General features: G+C 44.2%; 1 protein-coding gene across 1 annotated transcript; it reads right to left on the bottom strand.

The window, feature by feature from the left end:
• Positions 1–2,426: 2,426 nt before the first annotated feature.
• Positions 2,427–22,254, bottom strand: NPM2 (nucleophosmin/nucleoplasmin 2). Its single transcript, XM_032389237.1, has 8 exons — positions 22,155–22,254; positions 21,964–22,049; positions 21,691–21,816; positions 4,769–4,862; positions 3,796–3,989; positions 3,633–3,667; positions 2,807–2,840; positions 2,427–2,705 (listed from the first exon to the last, which is right to left on the bottom strand). Exons 1-8 carry the CDS (start codon positions 22,210–22,212, stop codon positions 2,661–2,663), a joined length of 672 nt encoding a protein of 223 aa, XP_032245128.1. The 5' UTR covers positions 22,213–22,254; the 3' UTR covers positions 2,427–2,660.
• Positions 22,255–22,505: the final 251 nt, after the last annotated feature.

Here is a 22,505-nt window from a genome sequence, read left to right as displayed (position 1 = left end):
ACTCCCTGAAAAGTAGCAAGGACCAAAAGAATGGCGGCAAGGGGCCTAGACCCTAGACCTCTTATGTGGCCCAGACTCAGTTTACCTAAATTTTGCCCCACTCTCTCCCTTGACTAGAGGGAGCTGAGAGGCAGAAGGTAGGGTTCATTAACATTTATGGGGGGAGGTGGCAGGAGGTGATAAGGGAAGTGAGAAGTAGCCTGGGCTGCATTGGTTAATCCCCACCCCCTAGTGCCAAGTTCAACACCCCCCAACTGAGGCGTCTCACGCCTGCTCCTTCTAACAGCCCAGCTGGTGCAGACACAGAGCCCGCAGGGCCCACCTGCAGACCTGCCACTTGTCACCACCTGCTTCGACCCGGCTCACCCTTTTCCTGTTGAAAAACAGAAGGGCTGGTGCTGGGGCTGGGGCAGGGCAAAAGGCACCTGGACGGGTCCAGGCTGGGGAGCCCTTCATCTTTGCTGCTCGGTCCCTACTGCCTGCCAGCACTCGGAGGCCAAGTCGGCAGTGTAGCTGTCGCCGGCCCTTCTGTGCAGACCCCGGGTGCAGCCAGGCTGCTGGGGCGTTGGCCTGGGGCGAGGCGGCGGCGGAGGGAAGAAGTCCCTGTGTGGCTGGGGGCTGCCCAGTGTAACTCCCGGCCTGCATTCTAACGACTGCTTTCAGTTCATGAGACTTCCTAGCGCTCTGCTGCGGGGCTCTCCCCCCTCCCATCCGGAGTGGTTAAAGAGCTGGGGGCCACACTACCTGGCGGGAACCCTGGTTCCTCCACTAGCTCTGTGGCCTTGGGGGCAAGTTGTTTCACCTCTCTGTGCCTCATCTTCCGGGTCTGAGAAGCCGGGCTTAACGGGGGTGAGTCCCGGGAGGCCCTCCCGGCTGCACCCATAGCCCAGCACGCCCAGCACGTTCTTCCTGCAATCATGGCAATCTTCTTTTGTTCAGACCCCCAAGCTTGCTCTGCCTCAGGCCCTTTGCATTCTTGGCCCCTGCTCCTACAAGTGTCCTTCTGCCGGCTACTCTTGGGGCCTGCCACCCCCTTCTTGTCACTCCTCTCCTTTGAGGGGCTTCCTCTGATCTCCCAACAGTACTTCTCCAGCCTGGAACTTAGCCTGTTTCACATCCTGCAAAGCACGGGACAGTAACTGACATTTTGTTGTTGGCTTTTGTTTCCACGAGGTTGGAGGGGACTTGAAGGTGAAGAATTTGTCCCACCCTGTGTCACTGTGGCATGAAGCCATGAGAAATGCCTGCTGCCCACCTGGAGCCAGATGTGAACTGCTGTCCGGGTGACCCGGGGTCAGTGGCTCATTCTCATTTGTTGGAGGGTGGGGCGATGCCCACATCTGTCCTATGGGGTGAAGAGAGCAAGCAGCAAGAGCGCTAGCCCTACCCTCCTCCGTCTCTCCTGGCTTCAAGAGAACTGGAGGCTGAACACGGACACAAAAGCCTGCTTGCTGACCTTCCCATGCCGGCATTTGGACCTCCCACCTTCTGGGACCCTGCCTCCGGATCCTGGAGAGAGGCAGGGCCATCTCCCCATTGGCCCACTTTAGGTTTGGCCGGTGGAGGTGTGGGGGAGGGCCAGGGAGAAGCCCAGCAGAGGCCCTGCAAGTATAAGCCCAAGTGGGGGGCCATCTGTGTGTCACCATGGGTGACCCAGGCTCCAGGTCATTCACCCCCTTGCCAGTCCCCCCTCGCCTCACCCGAACACCCTGGGGAGCCCTGTTCCGTGGCTCCGGGAACTGTCCTGGGGGATGCCTCACAGGGGAGTTAAGAGTGTTTACCTGTCCACCTCCTGTAAGAGACCCTCTAGAGCCTCTGTAAAGCCTGCCTCATGTGCCCTGCCTGGGAGGGTGTCCTTGAAGGTCCAGGCCTCCGGGCTCTTGCCTGACACAGATCTGCACACAAATGAGCAGGAGCTCACCCTGAACAGGAGGCAAGCCTGGGAGCACACAACTAGCATCCACCTCCGGGGTTCCAACAGACGTCCTGTGTATTTGACAACAGACAGACGTGATTAGGGCCAGGAGAGAAGATCCTCAGGCTAGTCTGACGGGCCAAGGCTCTTCCTGGCAGGGTGGGCATCTCTCACCCCTTGGTTCAGCACGTGGCAAATGGTCCAGCCACAAGGGAGTGTGGACACAGGAAGACTCACACCAGCTGGAGCTCCCTCCCTCAGGCCAGGGGCAGAAAGTTGAAGCTGGGCAAGGGGTTGAGACACTTGGTTTTTTCCCTGAAGCTGGGGGTGGTGGTGGTGGGTGGGAGTGGGAGTGGGTGAGAGTTTGAGGACAAGAGAGGGAGGTAAGGGGAGGTAAAAGAGCAGAGCAGAACCCAGCTGGCGCGCGGCCGCCCTCTGCCGGGCACACAGGCTCACTGCAGCCAGCAAGAAGGCCGGCCCCTGGGAACAGATGGCAGAAACAAGGTCCTGACAAAGCAAACTTTATTGTGGCCCCGAGGTTGGAGCTTTTCCCTCCAGGTCCTGCTGAAACTCGAGAGTTGGGGGTGAGGGCCTCTTGTGTCGCCCCCAACAGCTCCATCCCATTCAGACTCAGGTGGAGAGAGGCTGGGTGGGGGGAACCTGGGGAACGCGCCGAGGAAGGCCACCCTGCATGTGCTCTAGCTGGCTCTCCCGCAGTCCCTGCAGCCAGGCCACTCCTGGCTCCTCATTTCTTGAATCCCGGCTTTTTAGGTTTGAGTGTGGGTTTGGCCTATGGAGAGAAGGGAGGGCGCCAGTGTCCCACTCCCTCCCTCTGTCCCTCCCCCTCCCCCCCACCCCCCAGCAGGACCAGCCCTTTCTTCTGGTACTCACCTTTTTCACAGGACTCTTGTCTTTAAGCCTGGGTCTGGAGTTGGGTGGGGTGGGGCAAGGAGAGGGGATGTGGGTGGGAAGAAGAGTGTGCTCAGCCTGACACCAGTAGCCCAGACCCTATTAGTGCCCACACTGAAAGCAGGGGGCTGTGACCTGGAGAATTGGAAGCTGCCGAATTCACCTCTCCACCTGTCACCTACCGGGAACCACTCTGACTCTTATTTTAAACAAGATGTTTTTTCTTCTCAGGCTTCCATCTGCTTTCTTTTATTTATCACAAATGGGTCTTTTTCATTATAAAAGTAATGTTTAACTATGTTGCACAATATATAGCAAATAGAGATTAAATTACTTATTTTCTTTATTTCCCCACCAGTATTAACATTTTGGTGTGTTTCCTTTCAGGGCTTTTTGCTTTGTTTTCTTCTAAAAACATGTGAAATAACATGAAAATGACTTAATATCCTGTTTTTTAAAAATTCAATAAACACTTTCCAGGATGCTATATTCTTCATAGGTCACATTCCATTGGGAAAATGTGACATGGCTTAATCAAATACTACATTGGTCAACATTTGGAATGCTTCCATTTTTTACTATTACTTGAATAATGCGTATCTCAGTGCCTATCATTTTACCCATATTTTGGATGGGATCCTTTGGAAGGAATTGCCGTAAGTGGAATTAGGTCAAAAGAATACCTTAATGCTTTCCCCAGAGGCTGTGGCAGTAGGCTCCTACCCATGTGCACACACGCCAGGCCCTTCCTAGCCCCACATACCCCCGCTACAAGATCGCGGCCGAGTTAATAGAGGGAAAGAGTTACCTCACGGCCTCCTCTTCCTTTTCCACCTTTTTTTTCTGGGAACCAAACACAAGCGGTATGGGGCGGGTTAGGGCCCTGCCCAGGCTTTGGCACACTCAGGCACCCAGCACGCGGCAGGCCTGGCCCAGGCTTCTGAGGAGCCTCTGGGGGTCCCTGCCCTCACCTTGGCAATGCTTGTCTGCTTCTGGGACGCCAGCCTCTTGACTTGTTTAAGAGGGGTCTCCTCCTCTAGGGACACATCTACGTCGTCATCGTCGTCGTCGTCGTCAACCTCACCGCTGTCACCTTCCTCTTCCTCCTCCTCCTCCTCTTCCTCCTCCTCCTCCTCCTCTTCCTCCCAGGACGGGTCTGCAGTGTCTGCGGCGCATGGAAGGGGGCAGGGCCGCGGAGCTCTGGGTCTCTGCCTGGCTCCCGTCCCGCCATGGGTCTTGCCGTCAGAGCTGCCCTGGGGAAGCCAGCACCTGCCACCTCCTCTAGACCCTTTCTGGCCTCTCTGACAAAGTGGAGGCTCGGGTGGGGTGAGGGGTCCGGAACCCCGGAGAGCCGGGGTGGCAGGGGAGGGCAGGGGAAGTGGCCCGCTGTGGCTCTGGCTGGGAAGGAGTCAGAGGAGGGGAGGGTGGGCGGAGGGTGCCAGCGAAGGGAGCAGCTAAGGAATGCAGACCTCATCCTAAGGGAAGTAGAGCCTGCCAGCGTCTTGGGGTAGGACAGTGCCCTGATGAAAGAGGGACAACCGCACAGAGGAGGCTAGGCAGAGAGTCGGCAGCACAGCGGCTTGCTGGGGTCCGTACTGCCCCTCCAGCGACGCGCCTCACAGCAGCTAACATTCTCAGTGCGGGTAGTATGAGGCACCCCGCAAACTGCTTTTTCCTGAATATCCCGTTTATTCCTCCCAACTGCTCTTTGGAGATGAAACCAAGTATACCCCCACCCTGGTGTTACAGGCAAGGGGACTGAGGCCCACAGAGGCAGGGAGGTAAAGGAGGACTTCCAGTCCAGACTACTGGCAATCACGTTGCCTTTGGGGATTTTCGCTAATAACTCAAGAATCCCTCCAGCTTTGGAGTGCCGGTTCCCCCTTTGGCCCTGTGCTAGGCACTGCACTCTGAGACCTTCCCCAGGTCCAAGCTCTGACTTACCGTAAAGTTCCTGGCCACTGAGGAACACAGGTCCAGAGCCAGCCCGGAGCTGGAAAGTGACTGGAGGAGAAAGCTCCAGTCCCATCAGGACGACCTGCAGGGGGAAGGATGCAGGGGCAGGAGCAGAGAAGATGGGCTCACTCACCCCTGGAGGCTGCCTGGGGGCTGCTCTCTGGCAGAAACACTCAGAATTGATTCCCCAAACCCCAACTACACACACTTCAGGTTCTCTGGGCCTCACTGTGTCATCAGCCCCTTCCTGTTGAGGTGGATTCTGTCGGAGAAGAATGTGAATCTGATAACCCCGCTCCTGTTAAAGATCCCAGACAGGCTTCCAAGCTGAGGGGCAGCTGTTCAGTAGAGAAGTGTGATTGCCACCGACTGAACTATATCCCCCAAATTCTTTTTTTTTTTTTTTTTTTAATTTTATTTATTTGACAGAGAGAGACACAGTGAGAGAGGGAACACAAGCAGGGGGAGTGGGAGAGGGAGAAGCAGGCTTCCCACAGAGCAGGGAGCCCGAGGTGGGGCTCGATCCCAGGACCCTGGGATCATGACCTGAGCCGAAGGCAGACGCTTAACGACTGAGCCACCCGGGCGCCCCTATCCCCCAAATTCTTATGTGAAGCCCTAACCTCCAGTGTGAGGATATCCGGAGGTGGGGCCTTTGAGAGGCAATTAGGATTAGATGAGGTCATGAGAGCTGGGCCCTCATGATGGGATGAGTGCACTTGTAAAGGAGGCCAGAGGCTTCCCTCTGTCTCTGTCTCTCTGCCGTGTGAGGACAGAGAGAGCAAGCGGCCATCTGCAAGCCAGGAAGAGGGTCCCTCCCCATATCCGACCTTGCTGGCACCCTGGTCTCAGACATTCAGAACTGTGACAAAATAAATGCCCCTCACTCTATGGTATTTTGTTATGGCGGCCCACTCGAATAAGACATGAGTCAAATGAGAAAAGCAGACGCAAAGTGGTATGTACAGTACCAGTAGTGTGTGGATATACATATGAATAAAGTTAGACTTCTCTTAAGTGTGAACCATAATTTTCAGTGGACAGTAAGATATTTCCTTTCCTTATACTTCTCCAAACTTTCCAAATTTTCTGGAGTATCAATGATGATACTCCCATTTATTGACTGCCTACCGTGTGCCAGGCCCTATGTTAAGCATTTTACCGGCTTTATTCATCGAACCCCTCATGACAATCCCATGATGGAGGTGCCTTGTCTTTACAGAGGAGAGAACTGAGGCGTAGGGAGATTAATTTAGAGTTTTGGGCTCAGACAGGAAGGAGATAAGCGAAAACTGAAACTCTGCAGCCATCAACACCCAGAAATGCTGGATAAAATATACTCCAATGTTTTCATTGCATGGCTGAATAGTAAGACAGAAGAGGTCCCATGCACCAGAAACGAAGGGGCGGCATGGCAAGCACAGGTGCCATAAGCAGCTGAGGGGGAGATGTGCCTGAAAACAGCTCTGGCCTTGAGTTTATTAAGATCTTATTTATTTATTTGCCAGAGAGAGAGAGAGAGAGAGAGAGAGAGAGAGCCAGGCAGAGGGAGAAGCAGGTCCCCACTGAACAAGGAGCCCGATGTGGGACTTGATCCCAGGACCCTGGGATCATGACCTGAGCCCAAGGCAGACGCTTAACCAACTGAGCCACCCAGGCATCCCGTGGCCTTAGGTTTTAACACACACTCATGGACAGGGGACAGGAGACAGGGCCTACGTTCAAAAGAGGAACACTGTCACGGAGCCCGCCGAATGGAGGCTAGGACCCTCTAAGGGTTGCACCTCAGTAAAAAGCTCCAGGGTCAGGGAGAGGCTAGGGGACTGCAGAATTCCAAACCCACCTACTAGGAACTCCCCCTCCCCCCACTACTGAAGGAAGGAAATGCAAGGGGGACAAATAAGTCTCCTGTGAGAACCCAAAAACCCATGGCTGTACCTCTCACCCACACAAAGTTTGAATTGGTGAGTACTGCCAAGTCCAGAAACTTGTATAAAATCCCAGACTGGTGACATTCCTGGGCAAATGGCAGACACAAACACAAAACTGTTCTCTTGGGACACTGTCAATTTTTTTCACATGGAATTCTTTCAGAGAAAAAAACAAGACCCTGAAGACAGCTCCTCATCTAAAAATCACAAAAAACACACAAGACACAATCCTGCTAGAGTGAGCAGAAGGAAACAAAATGACCACAGACCAGCACAAGCAAGAACCTGAGATAAAAGAATAACAATCTAAACAACTGTGAAATTAGATTGATGAAAATCAAATAAACAAAAGTAGGAATCAGAACTGTAAGAACAGGTATTAGGAGAAATAAAAAGAACCAAATGCAGCTTCTAGACTGAACAAAGGGTTAAAAAAGCAGAATAAGCCAGCTAAAACAAGGATCAGGAAACTGGAATCATGCTGTGAAGAAACTGCCTGGTACTCAGCACAGAGAGACAGATGAACAAAATATGAAAGAGAAGCTGAGAGGTATGGAGGACAGAATGAGCAGATCCAACACGCATCTCATCACAATAAGGGACTAGAAGCAATGGAGTCAATACGCCAAGTGATAACCAAGAGCTTCTAGAAACCATCAAGGACACAGATCCTCACATCCAGGAAACCTAAGTTCTGAATAGATAAATAAAAATAAATGTACACCTGAACATCCCATAGTGAAATGGTGGCTAGCAAAAACAAAGAGGTTATCTTAAAAGAAACCAGAGAGGAAAGACAGATTTCCAAAAAAGGAACAATAACCAGACAGACTGAAGGTTTTGACAGCAACGTCAAAAACCAGAAAAATAGAATGACATCTTCAAAATTTTGAGGGAAACTACCTCTCTATGTAGAATTATACACAGCCAAACTATCATGAAGGAATGAGGGTAAAATAAAGATATTTCCAGGCAAAGCCCAAGTAAGTTCACTACTCCCAGACCTACTCAATGAGGTGTCAAAAAGATGACAATTACTGGTGCAGCCACTCTGGAAAATAGCATGGAGTTTCCTCCTATTCCTTAAAGACAGTATGGAGGTACCCTATGACCCAGCAATTGCACTACTAGGTATTTATCCAAAGGATACAAACATAGTGATCTGAAGGGGCACATGCACCCCAATGTTTATAGCAGCAATGTCCACAATTGCCAAAATATGGAAGGAGCCCATATGTCCATTGACAGATGAATGGATAAAGAAGAGGTGGTATAGAGAGGGAGACAAACCGTAAGAGACCCACAATCTTAGGAAACAAACTGAGGGTTGCTGGAGGGGAGAGGGGTGGGGGGATGGGATAACTGGGTGATGGACAATGGGGAGGGTATGTGTTGTAATGAGCACTGGGTGTTGTGTAAGACTGATGAATCACAGACCCGTACCCCTGAAACAAATAATATATGTTAATTGAATTTAAATTAAAAAAACAAAACAAAAAGAAGAGGTGGTACACACACACACACACACACACACACACACGAATATTACTCAGCCATCAAAAAGCATGAAATCTTGCCATTTGCAACAACGTGGATGGAACTAGAGGGTATTATGCTAAGTGAAGTAAGTCCATCAGAGGAAGACAAATACCATATGATTTCATGCATATGTGGAACTTGAGAAACAAAACATGAACAAAGGGGAAGGGAAGGAAAAATGAGATAAAAACAGAGAGGGAGGCAAACCATAAGAGACTCTTAACTCCAGGAAACCGAGGATGGCTGGAGGGAACGGGCGTGGGGGCATGCAGTAACTGGGTGATGGGCCTTAAGGAGGGCACGTGATGTGATGAGCACTTGTTATATACAAGTGATGAATCACTAAATTCTATCCCTGAAACTAAGACTACACTATATGTTAACTAAATTGAATTTAAAGAAATTTTTTTAAAAAAGAGGACAATTACATGGAAAAGGAAGAAGTGGATACAAGCAGCAGTGGTGAGCAAGCAACTTGGTCAACAAAGAAAAATCCAAGCAAGCATTACTGTAAAACAAAATCATACTAGTATTGACTAGTATTGAGTGGGTTTAAAACAAGCTGAAGCTAAGACACTGCATGATAACAGGTAAGTTAAGAAGAGGGTAAATAGAAAATCTTCCTTGATTGTTTGGGGGGAGGAGTAAAATATTAATTTTAGACTAATCATGCATGATTGTTAAAAAATTAAGAACTAATAAAAATCAGAATGAGATTCAACAGCTTCCAAATCAATAGAAAAGGGGAAAAGAAACCTTAATCTAATAAAAGACAGAAAAAGGAGAAAAAAGAAAAACAAAACATGAAAAAGCAAGGAATATAAAATCACAAAGTACATATTACAAATAAATCCAAGTATATTAGCATCACAGTAAACATAAACAGACTATATTGGCCAGATAGACGAACATAAAATGTAGCTATTTACTGCTTCTAAGATACATGCCTAAAACATAAGCACATAGAAATGTTGAAGAAAAGATATGGAAGCATACCTAGCAGGTGTGGCAGAAGCTTCTCAAGGCTACTGCAATATCCATTCTTCCCTTTTTCCATCATAGCAGTGTCCTGATACTATTCAAATACTGTACCCACCAAAGACTGTATTCCTCAGTTTCCTGTGTAGTTGGCTGTGATCATGTTACTAATTTCTGGACCAATGAGTTGCAAGCAGAATTTGGTGGGTGGTGCTTGTATGAAGACTCCTTAAGAGGTAGACAGAGAACTGAGAAACCCCCTTTGGTCTCCCCCTGTTTCTTCTCGCCTATTACCCTAAATGCAGAAGTGAGAGGTGGAGCTGCAGCAGTCTTCTTGGACTATAAGATGATCTTGAGGATGGAAGTTTTGAACCAAGGAGAGAAGAGAAGCCCGGGTCTTTGGTGACCATCGAGCCATCTTACCAGCCTTGTACTGCCTATCTCTGGATGTCTTCTATCCAAGACAGAAATGAATCTTGAATGTGTTTGAGTCCCTGTAGTTGGGTCTCTGTTACTGCAAACATAACTATTTAAAACAAAAATGAAGCTAGTTGTATTTGTTAGGATTAGGTTTGGTAACAAGCAGCAGAAAACTCAATGCCAGTGGCTTATACAACATAGAAGCTTGTTTCTTTGTCACATAAACTCAATCTGGATATAAGCAGTCAGCTGTGGGTATACTGCTCTTCAATCATCAGGGATGCAGCCTCTTCCTATTGTGTTACTCCGCCATCTTTAATATATGGCTTCCACCTTCCGGTCCAGGATGGCTGCTCACATTCTAGCCATCACATCCATATTCCAGCCAGCAGGATGGAGGAAGGGATAAAAATGGTCACATGATCTCTCTTTAAGGACACTTTACCACTTCTGCTTACATTCCATTGGCCAGAACTTCATGGCCATGCCTTATTCTCAGTAGCCTGTGGCCAGCTAAAAGTCATGAATTCCATTACTAAAGAATAAAGGAAAATGGATATTAAGAGAAAACTGGAGGCTCCATAGCTCAGGGGTTAGAGCACTGGTCTTGTAAGAGAAAACTGGAAAACAAATTAATAGCAGATGATGTAAGCTTGAATTCAATAAGCATTTTTAGGGATGAAAAACTTACGTTGGTTTACCAGGAAGATAATTCTGTAAATCATATGCACCAACAACGTAGACTAAACATGCATAGACTATAGCTACAGTGTCAAGACTGTGTGGTACTGGAAGGAGAGACACAAAGATCAATAAAACAGAAGACCTAGAAATAGACCCCCACAGACATGTGCGACTGATTATTGACGAAGGTGCACGATTGGTTAAAGGGAGGAGGACAGCTTGTTCAATGAATGTGCCGGAGCAACTGCACGTCCAGAGGCAAAGAGATGAAGCTTGACCTAAACCCCACAACTTCTACCACAGTTACCTCTACACAGATTGTGGACTTAAATGCAAAACATGAAACTATAAGACTTTTGGACAAAAAAACATAGAAAGTCTTTGTGACCTTGGAGCAGGCAAAGAGTTCTTAGACTTAACAGCAAAAGTCATAAAAGGAAAACTGGTAAGATGGGCCTCAACAAAATTAAAAATTTTTATTCCAAAAAAGTTCATTGGAAAGGGATAAAAAAACAACTCACAGACTGGGGAGAAAATATTTGCAAACCATAGGCTTGACAAAGGACTAGTGTCTAGAATCTATAGAGAATTAGCAAAACCCAACAGTAACAAAACAATCCAAGTTAAAAATGGGCAAAAGACACGAACAGACATTTTACTGAATACACAGATGGCAAACAGACACATGACAAGACGTTTAGCATCATTCGCCATTAGGGAAATGCAACTTAAAAGCACTAGGAGATATCGAGACACCCATTTTAGAATGGCTAAAAACAGAAATAGTGACAACATTAAATGTTGGTGAGGATGCAGAAGAAGGCATCACCCATGCACTACTGGTAAAAATGTAAACGGCACAGCCACTTTAGAAAACACTTTGGCATTTTAATAAAGTAAGCAGGAAACCACCATATGACCCAGCAATTGTACTCTTGGGAATTTATCCCAGAGAAAGGAAAAGTTATACTTACATAAAATTTTTTACGCAAATGTTCACAGCAGCCCCAAAGTGGAATCAGCTCAGTGTTTCCACACTGAGTGGTTGAACTGTGGTACAGTGAGACCATGGAATACTGCTCAGCAATAAAAAGAATACACAAAACATTTTGGATGAAACTCCAGGAGATTATGCTGAGGAAAAAAAAAAAAACCTGTTCCAAAAAAGTTACATATGTATGATACTATTTCTAGAACAAAATTTTAGAAATGGAGAATAGGTTGGTGGTTGCCAGAGGTTAGGGATAGAACAGGAGGCAGAAGGGAGGTGGGTGTGGTTATAAAAGGGTATTTTGAAGGATCCCTGTTGTCTCCCTGCCCCGTTGGTGCTAAATATATGAACTTAGGTGATGAAATTGTATTGAACAAGATGGCTCGATTGTATCAATGTCAATATCCTCATTTCAATGTTATATTACCGTTTTGCAAAATGTTACTTGGGGAAAACTGGGCAAATATATAGGGATCTCTCTGTATTATTTCTTACAGCTATATGTAAATCTACAATTATCTAAAAATTTTAATTGAAAAACATATATAAAGCAAATAATAAAATTATAAGAGGAATCCACTGAAAATCCACAATCATAATTGGTAATTTTAACACAAATCATTTTGGTAATTGATAGATCAGGGAGACAAAATAGGTAGGTTTGAACACAATTAATAAACTTGTAATTGGACTCCCCAAGAGAGAAGTGGGGAGCAGAAAAAAATATTTGCAGAATAATGGCCAAAAAATTTCTAAATTTTTTTTTTAAGATTTTATTTATTTGACAGAGAGAGACACAGCGAGAGAGGGAAAACAAACAGGGGGAGTGGGAGAAGCAGGCTCCCCGCTGAGCAGGGAGCCGACGCGGGGCTTGATCCCAGGACCCTGGGATCACGACCTGAGCCGAAGGCAGACACTTAACGACTCAGCCACCCAGGCGCCCCAAAATTTCTAAATTTGATGAAAACAATGAAACCACAGATTTAAGAAGTTCAATGAACCTCAAGGCATTTTATAAATTGTTCAAAACCAGTGATAAGGATAAAATCTTAATGCAGCCAGAGGGAAAAAAAAGACATTGCATAAAGAGGACTGAAGACAAGGATACTAGATTTCTCCAAATTATGCAAGCTAGAAGGTCAATGGAGCAATGTTATTAAGTGTTGAAGGCAAAAAAGTCAACCTAGAGTTCTACACAAAGGAATGAAGAGTACCAGAAATGGTAAACATAACGTTTTATTCTAATTTCTAATCTCTTTAAAATATAGATTGTCTAGGGTGCCTGGCTGGTTCAATCGGAAGAGTGTACAACTTTTGATCTTGGGGTTGTGAGTTCAAGCCCCATGTTGGGTGTACAGGTTACTAAAATAATAAAAACTTAAGGGATGCCTGGGTGGCTCAGTCGGTTAAGCATCTGACTCTTGATCTCAGCTCAGGTCTTGATCTCAGGGTAGTGAATAAAGTATTAACAATGTAGTGTGGGATTTATAGCATATGTGGAAATAAAAGTTATTACAAGAATAGCACAAAGGATGGGAAATGGGAAATGAAGTATACTGTAGCAAGATTTTCATATCATTCATGAAGTGGTATAATATTATTTGAATATAGACTGTTGTAATTTAAAGATGCATCTATAGGGGCACCTGGGTGGCTCAGTTGGTTAAGCGACTGCCTTCGGCTCAGGTCATGATCCCAGAGTCCTGGGATCGAGCCCCGCATCGGGCTCCCTGCTCCGCGGGAAGCCTGCTTCTCCCTCTCCCACTCCCCCTGCTTGTGTTCCCTCTCTCTCTGTCTCTCTCTCTCTGTCAATTAAATAAATAAATAAAATCTTTAAAAAAAAATAAAGATGCATCTATAAATTCTAGAGCAACCACTAAAAAAATAATAGAGATGAGGTATATCTAAGAAACCAACAGTGGAGATGAAAATGTAATCATAAAGACCACTTAGCTAACCCAAAAGGCGGCCAGAAAAAAAAGAAAGGAACACAGATAGGACAAATAGGAAAGCCAATAGCAAGACAATAGGTTAAAATCCAACCTTGTTGATAATTATTTTAAATATTAACAATCCAAATACTCTAATTAAAAGGCAGGGATGACCAGATTGGCTAAATAAGGAAGACTCAATTATACAGTATCTAAAGGGAACCTACTTTATAGAGAGATACAGAAGTTAAAAGTAAAATGACAAAATAAAAAAAATAGGAAAAATATAGCACACAAACACTAACCAAAAGGGAGCTAGATGTTCTAAATTAATCAGACCAAGTAGACTTCAGAATATTTACCCCAGATAAAGAGGGACATTTCATAATAAAGGGATCAATTAACCAAGAAGATATAGCAATCCTAGATGTATACGTGCCTAATAAAATAACTTCAAAATACATGAAGTAAAAACTGATAATTGATAGGAGAAATAGGCAAAAGCATAATTATTGTTGAAGTCTTCAACAGTCCTTTCTCAGTAACAGATCAAGTAGCAGAAAATGAATAAGGATACAGAAGACTCCAACAAAATTACCAACCAACTTGATATAACTGACAGTAATAAAACAATACATCCAACCATAGAACACACATTCTTTGAGCATTAAGGAAATATTCACCAAACTAGACCATATTATGGGTCACAAAAGTCAGAACACAGGACTGAAATTATATAGAGTATTTTCTCAGACCACAATGAGACAGAATTAGAAATCAATGTGAGAATCTTAGAAAGACATACATATTTCTAAATACCCCAGGGGCTAAAGAAAACTATAAAATAATTTAAATGGAATGAAGATGAAAACTGTACTTATCAACATTTGTGGGATGAAGTCAGAAAGGTGCTTAGAAGAAAATCATAGCATGAAATGTTTGTATCAGAAAAAGACCAAAGGTCTAAAAAAAAAAAAAAAAAAAATCAATAATGTAAGATTCTGCTTTAAAAAACTAGAAAAAGAGCAAATTAAAATCCAAATAGACAGAAGAAAGGAAATAAAGAACAGAGATCAATAAAATACAAAAGTGGGTAAACAATAGAGAAAAGTTGAGACCAAAAGCGGGTTCCTGAAAAGATGGATAAAAATATTAAACCTGTAACCAGACTGTACAAGGAAATGGGAGAGAAGACACAAATTACCATTATCAGGAACAAAAGAATAGAGTTTACTACAGAGTTTACAGAAAAGGAAGGGAATATTATGGACAACTCTATGCCAATGAATTTGACAACTTGAACAAAATGGAAAAATTTGTTGAAAGACATAAAGCTCTCTTAAGAAGAAACAACCCAAATTGTCCTAAATCTATTAAAGAAATTTAAGTTGTAGTTAACCAGATTGCTTCACACTTGAGTTCTACCAAAACATTTAAGAAAAAAATACCAAAGTTACATGAACTGTTTCAGAAAACAGAAAAGAGTATCTTCCTATTCATTTTATGAGGCCAGCATTGCCCTAATACTAAAACCAGACAGAAACAAGAAATGACAAGAAAACAGCAGTCCAATGTTGCTCATAAATATAGACACAAATATTTTTTTTTTTTTTTTTTTTAAGATTTTAAGCAATCTCTATACCCAACATGGGGCTCAAAATCACAACCCTGAGATCAAGAGTGGCATGAGCCAGCTAGGCACCCCAACATGAATATCCTTAATAAAATATTAGCAAATGGAATTCAGCAATATATAAAACTGTACATTCTTGGGATAAGTCCCATTCGATTATGATGTATTGTCCTTTTATGTATTGCTGGCTCATGTCACTCTTGATCTCGGGGGTGTGAGTTCGAGCCTCATGTTAGGCATGGAGCATACCCTAAAATTTAAAAACATTAAAAGAAATAAAATTTGAAAAATCAATAAATGTAATTTGCCACGTAACAGGATAAAGGAAAAAATAACCTCAATAGATGCAGAAAAGAATTCTTGGACAAAACTCAACATCCATTCATGACAAAATATCTCAGGAAATTAGAAGGGAACATCCTCACCCTCATTTGGACATCTACAAAAGTCCTTCATCTGTCTTAATGGTAGAAGACTGGAAAAAAGCAAGGACAGACCTGCTGTTACTACTTTTATTCGGCATTATATTTGAGGTCCTCATCAGTGAAGGCAGGCAAGAAAAAGAAATGAAGGAAGTTAAACTACTTTATTCATAGATAACATGAATAAATCCATAACAAATTCTAAGGAATCAACAAAAAGGTGCTAGGACTTATATGCAAGTTTAGCAAGGTCAGATAATACAAAAACAATTACATAACTACACTACTACTGAACAGCAATAAAATGACATTTAAAAATACCATTTGCATACTTTTGCTTTCTTTTTTTTTTTTTGTTAAGATTTTATTTATTTGACAGTGAGAGCTAGCGAGAGGGTGGGCAGGCACAAGCAGGGGGAGTGGCAGGCAGAGGGAGAAGGAGAAGGAGACTCCCTGTGGAGCAGGAAGCCCTAGTAGGGCTCGATCCTGGGACCCCGAGATCATGACCTGAGTGGAAAGCAGATGCTGAACTGAGTCACCCAGGGGCCCCTCTTTCTTTTTTTCTTTTTAGAGATTTTATTTTGTTTTATTTTTTAAAACATTTTTTTAAAGATTTTATTTATTTATTTGAGAGAGAGCACAAGAGTGCACGCAGGAGCAAGTTCGAGCACGGAGGGGCAGAGGGGGAGGATCTGAGAATATGAACCAGACTCCACACTGAGCCTAGAGCCGGATGCAGGCTTGATCCCATGAATGTGAGATCATGACCTGAGCTGAAACCAGGAGTGGACACTTAACTGACTGAGCCACCCAGGTGCCTCACCATTTGCATACTTTATACTGTATACAAAAATGAACTCAAAATGGATCAGAGACTTAACTATAAGAACTAAAACTATAAACCTCCTAGAAGAAAACATTGGAGCAAATTTTCATGACCTTGGATTAGGTGACAGTTTCTTAGATTCAACACTAGAAGGATAAGCAACAAAACATAAACTGGACTACATCAAAAGTAAAAACTTCTGTGCTGCAAATGATAGCATCAAGAAGTGAGAAGACAACTCAGAAAATGGGAGAAAATATTTGCAAGTCATCTGACAAGGGGCTTGTATGCAGAGTATATGAAAACTCACACGATTTAAAGAAGACAAATATTAAAATATCAAACTCAAGTGCAATTTTAAAAAATGAATAAACACCTGAATAGACAATGCTCCAAAAAATATATACAAATGACCAATAAAAACATGAAGAGAGGCTCAACATCATAAGTCATTAGGTAAAGCAAATCAAAACCACATTGGGGGCACCCGGGTGGCTCAGTAGGTCAAGCATCCTTCGACTCTTAATTTCAGCTCAGGTTATGATTTTGGGGTCCTGGGATCAAGCCCCATGTTGGGCTCCATGCTCAGTGTGGAGTCTGCTTGTCCCTCTCCCTCTGCTCCTTCCCCTGCTCTCTCTCTCTCTCTAATAAATAAATAAATAAATAAATAAATAAATAAAACCTTAAAAAAAAGAACCACACTGAACTGCCAGTTCACACCCAATAAAATGAGTAATCAAAATTACAGACAATAACAAGCATTGAAAGATGTCGGAAAATGGGAATCCTCACACACTGTTGGTGGGATTGTAAAATGGTGTGACTACTTTAGGAAACAATTTGGCAGTTCCTCAAAATGTTATATATGTAAAGCTGCCATATGACCTGGCAATTACACCCCCAGGTATATGCTCGAGAGAAATGAAAACACGTGCTCATATAAAAATTTGTACATGAATGTTCACAACAGCATTCATAATAAGTAGAAATAAAACAAATTCCATAAACTGCTGAGTGGATAACTGAAATGGGGTATTGTCCATACAATGGATATCATTTGGCAATAAAAAAAAGTACTGTTATATGCTATAACACCGATGAACCTTAAAAACATTATGCTACGTGAAAGAAGCAGTCACAAAAGACCACACGTTTTATGATTTATATAAACTGCCCAGAACAGGCCAATCTGGAGGGACAGAAAATAGATTAACAGTTGCCTAGTGCTGCAGGTCTGGGGGATGGGGAGTGACTGCTAGTAGGTATGGGGTTACTTTTTGGGGTGATGAGAATGTTCTAAACTTAGATTGTGATGGTTACATCACCTTTCATTTACCAAAAACCATCTGATTTTACCTTAATAGGCAAAGCTTATGGTACATGAATTATCTTTCAATAAATACGTTAATACCATTTTCAAAAGCACCCAAAATCATGCAGTATGTTGGGGTAGATTTTACAAAGCATGTATATGACCAGTTCCCTGAAAACTATAAAATATTAGTAGGAAAAGTTAAAGTTAAGTTAAAGACATATGTTAGAGTGAAAAGTGAAAAACTTAAACAAATAGAGAAACATATGTTCAATTACTAATGACTCAAAATTGTTAAGATGCCAATTCCCCTCAAAGCAGTTTATAGACTCAATACAACCTCCATCAAAATCCCAAAATACTGATTTTTAAAGAAAGCCTATTTTGAAATTTCTCTGGAAATGCTCAGGACCAACACACTTTTGGAAAAGACCAACAAAGTTGGAAGAATCACACTAATTTTAAGATTCACTATAAAACTACAATAATCAAATCACTGTTACGAAAGTAAAGGTAAAAAATCAATCAATGAAACAATATAGAAATATCTGCATACATATATGGGCAATTGATTTATGGAAACATGCCAACAAATACAAATATAGTGAAAGGATGGTCTTTTAAAAAAAATGTGTGCTAGAGCACTGGATAGAAACTTGGAAAAAAATGTTTCACTGTCCTTACTTTATACCATGCAAAAAAATTATCTTGAAATGGATCATCGACTTAAATATAAGAGCTAAAACAATAGCACTTCAAGAAGTAAACTTAGAAGAGAACATTTGTGACCTCAGTTTAGGCAATGATTTCTCAGGACACTAAAAAAATGAACCATAAGAGAAAAAAATGTCAGGGGCGCCTGGGTGGCTCAGTTGGTTAAGCAGCTGCCTTCGGCTCAGGTCATGATCTCAGGGTCCTGGGATTGAGCCAGCATCAGGTTCCCTGCTCAGCGGGGAGCCTGCCTCTCTGTCTGCCCCTCCCCGCTGCTCATGCTCTCTCTCTCTCTCTCTCTCAAACAGATAAATAAAATATTTTAAAAAAAAGAGAAAAAAAGTCAAATTGGACTTTGTAAAAATTAAAAACTTGTGCTCTTCAAAAAAACTATTATGAAAAAGCAAGCCATGTACTAGGAGAAAATACTTGAAATAAATAAATAAATAAATATATTTTAAAGACTAATTATATTATAATAATATATAAGTAATATATAAATTTATAAATATATATTTTATATATTTATATCTATACATAAATAAATATATAAATATATTTTATGTATAAATGTTTATATATTTACTTATATATATTATATATATATATATATATATATATATTTTAAAGATTTTTATTTATTTGTTTGACAGAGAGACAGCAAGAGAGGGAACACAAGCAGGGGGAGTGGGAGAGGAAGAAGCAGGCTTCCCGCGGAGCAGGGAGCCCGATGCGGGGCTCGATCCCAGGACCCTGGGATCATGACCTGAGCCGAAGGCAGACGCTTAAGGACTGTACTACCCAGGCGCTCCAACACCGTGAATCTTATTGCATATAAACTATATCTCAATAAAGCAGATATAAAAAAACGACTCAAAGAAATGGAAACACTGAGACCCAAAACTACTAAATAAATGACAATAGTTTAAAATCAAACCAGTCCCACCTAGTTTGTTCACTTCCTTACTCACTCATTCACTATATGCCGAGTTTCCACAATATACCCGGCACTATTCTATAGGCATTATGGTGAAGGCAGTAAACGAAACAGGCAGAGTCCTTGCTCTCTTGAGGCTTAGATCCTGGCTGGGGAGAAAGACAAAGCACAAATGAAGACTGAGCCAGTGATGGGTCCCATGGGGGAAAAAGTGATTATTGAAGGGTAGGAAGAGGGGGTGCTGTTTGTGGTCAGGGAAGACTTCTTCAGTGAGAGGACATATGAGCAAAGGTTGAATTGAAGTTGGGGGCAAGTGTGTCCTTCTCACAGAAACATTAAATGCAAGACTCCTAGAAAGGGGTATGTTTGGAATTTTCAAGGTACAGTCAAGAAAGCCAGTGTGGTTTGAGCAGGGTTAGGGAGGGGAGAGTAGCAAAGGTTGAGATTAAGAGAGGTTTCTGCAGGCCAGAACATAAAGGATCCTGGATTTCATTCGAAGTGAAATGGAAAGCCACTGACCTAGGTGTTCTAGTAGAGAAGCAATGTGGTCTGACTTTTGTTTAAAAGGATCCTTCTGGGGGCGCCTGGCTGGCTCAGTCAGAAGAGCATGCAACTCTTGATCTCGGGGTTGTTAGTTTGAGTTCCACATTGGATGTAGAGATTACTTAAATAAGTATTAAAAAGAAATTAAAAGGATCCTTCTGGCAGCTGTGCATAGAATAGATCAGGAGTTGGGGAAAAGTTTTCTGTAGATATTCGGTAAATATTTTAGGCTTGTGAACCATATGGTCTCTGCGGAGACTACTCAGTTCTGCTGTTACCAAGTGAAAATAGGCATGAATAATACATAAATGAAGGCGTGTGGCTGTGTTTCAATAATACTTTATTTACAAAAACAGGCAGTGGGCTGGGTTTAATTCTGGAGTATGTTGAACCCTGGAATAGACTATAAGGAACCAAGGGTAAAGGGTAGGTAGACCAGGTAGGAGGCCCTGCAATAAAACTGAACAAGAGGTAATGGTCACCTGGACCAGGGTATAGTAGGGAGGTGCTGAGAGGTGGTCAGACTGGTTGGTGTACGTTTGAAGGTAGAGCCAACAGGATTTGCTGGTGATACGCGGTGTTTGAGAAGGAGGTTTTTGTCCTGATTAACTGGAAGAGTAATTATATCCTGGGAGAGGATCAGGTTTGGGGGTGGGGGAAGAGATTATTGATAAAAATCAAGAGTTTGGATTTGGATTTGTTAAGTATGGGTTATCTCTTAGGTATCAAATACATTAAGCTGGACAGAGGATCTGGAGCAAGAGAGAAAGAGAGAGTGGGTTTACAGAAATAAGTATCAGAGTCTTCATTTGTATAAATGGTCTTTAAAACCCTGGCCAATGAATGAGATCTCATAGAGGGAAAAAAAAGTTTAAGGACAGTTTTACAGATGGGTCTCCCAGGTCTTCAGGGACAGATGATATTGGTCTTACCTTCACTGTTCCACCACATAGAAGGAGAGAACACTCCATCCCCCTGTTCATGAGGCCAGTATGCCTTGACACCCAAATAAGATAAGGAGTTTATGGGTCAACCTCACTTATGAGCATATAAGTTTTTTAAAAAAAGTTTTAATATATTAGCAAAGCAAATCTAGAAATTTATAGTATGATCAAATAATGTTTATTTTAGGAATGCAAAGTTGACGGAATAGTATTCTATTAATATAACTTACCACATTAACAGGTTAAAGAAAGAACCTATGCTTATCTGAATAGAAAAGCATTTGCTAACCATTTATGATTAAAATGAAGAAATCCCAATTTTAAAAAGGAGAGCAGGACTAGATGGGGACTTCCTTGACCTGAAAAACGGTGTCTACCAAACATGTCATACTTAATGGAGAAACATTAGAAGCATTCCTTTAAAAATATACATATAGTGACTCCTGGGTGGCTCAGTCAGGGAAGCGGCCGACTCTTGGTTTCAGCTCAGGTCAAGATCTCAGGGTCAGGAGATCCAGCTCTCCGCTCAGCATGGAATCTGCTTAAGACTGTCTCCCTCTCCACCACGCTGATGCACATTTGCTCTCTCTCTCTCAAATAAACAAATCTATAAAAATATACATATATATCAAGAATGAAACAAGGACATTTACCGTTATAATCTTACTTAATATTATACTGGAGGTCCGAGACCGTGTAGTTGGATTAAAAAAGACACAAAAACTGCCGTTAACAACGATGATTTGCATAAAGAACTCAAGATAATTAGAAAAAGAATTTCTGGATACACAATCAGTATGGAAGTCATCAACGGTGTCCTGTCACCAGCATCAAAAGGTTTAAAAACGTGATTTTGAAAAGCGGTTAACTTGCCCAAGGTCACACAGCTCGTAAAGGGTGGGCTGGGATGGAAATAGGGCTCTCTGCCTCCGAAGTCCAGGGCTCTCGGTCATGGGCTATACGGCCTCTCAGGCAGGACTGCCCTACTGCAGAACGACTCTAACCCCCCTTGGTGTCTGTCCATCCCCACCCAGGGGGTGAGGCCTGAGCAGGCCCTCCTAGCGCCCCAGGGCAGGCAGTCTCCCTAAGCCTGCGGGGAAAGGCTCACCATGGGTAGCACAGACGCCTGAAGCGAGGCAATGGTGATGGGCTTGGTCTTCTTGTCTTCCTGGCTGGCTGGGGGCAGGATTTCCACGAGGTTCATCTCTTCTTTGGCTTTCTCCCCCAAGCAAATCTGAGAGCGGTTGGAGACAGGCCACCTCGTCAGCGGAGGGCAACCCTGTTCCACCTTCTGGGACCAGAGAGTGCCCCCTGGCCCTCCGCAGCTGTCCAAGTCCCTCCCGGCTGCATCCGACCACCCTTCCTGCGGGGAGGCACCCACCGTACTGAGCAACAGCTTACAGTCCTGCTTCCCCTCCTTCTGGGCTTTGACCGTCCAAGTCCGTTTCTCTTGGTTTAGCTCACAGCCTGCGAAGGGAGAGGAGCGAGGGGGCCGGGCCGGCTCAGGGGAGGGGCTCCCCGAGGGGCTCCCCGCGCCCCCCCGGTCTCGGGAGCCGCCGGGCCCTCACTCACCCCAGAGCGTGGCCCTGGGCGCCTTCTCTGCTGCGCTGCTCGTGCTGCTGAGGTTCATGCCGCGGGGCGCGGGAGCCGGGGTCCCCGCGGCTGTGCGGAACGGGCGCCCGCGGTGAGCCGAGGCCGGGCCCGCCGCCCCCGCCCGCCCGGCGCCCAGCGCGGCCACCCGCATCCCGCCCCGCCGCCCCGAGTCCAAGCCCCCGGCGGGTACAGCGGCGCAGTCCCGGGGCCAGCGGAGCGGGGCGCTCGACGCTTAGGTCGCCCGGGCTGGAGAGGGAATGGGAGCCGCCCCGGCGGGCCCTTCGGGTGCTCTGGGAGCCCCGTCGGTGCCGTCGTGGTCCCGGCCGTCCC

Source organism: Phoca vitulina, unplaced genomic scaffold (genome assembly GCF_004348235.1).
Source record: "Phoca vitulina isolate PV1807 unplaced genomic scaffold, GSC_HSeal_1.0 scaffold53, whole genome shotgun sequence".
NCBI lineage: Eukaryota > Metazoa > Chordata > Mammalia > Carnivora > Phocidae > Phoca > Phoca vitulina.
The sequence above is the reverse complement of the archived record's forward strand: the minus strand, read 5'-3'. Positions and strand labels throughout refer to the sequence as shown.

Bases quoted from the DNA above. Each gene is read 5' to 3' on its own strand.
- NPM2 (XM_032389237.1), bottom strand. From the start codon at position 22,212: ATGAACCTCAGCAGCACGAGCAGCGCAGCAGAGAAGGCGCCCAGGGCC. The intron at 4,863-21,690 runs GTGAGCCTTTCC...TTCCCCCTGCAG, and splicing joins AGGCGTCTGTGCTACCCATG to GTCGTCCTGATGGGACTGGA. The intron at 2,841-3,632 runs GTAACTCTTTCC...ACCCAACTCCAG, and splicing joins AAGGAAGAGGAGGCCGTGAG to ACCCAGGCTTAAAGACAAGA.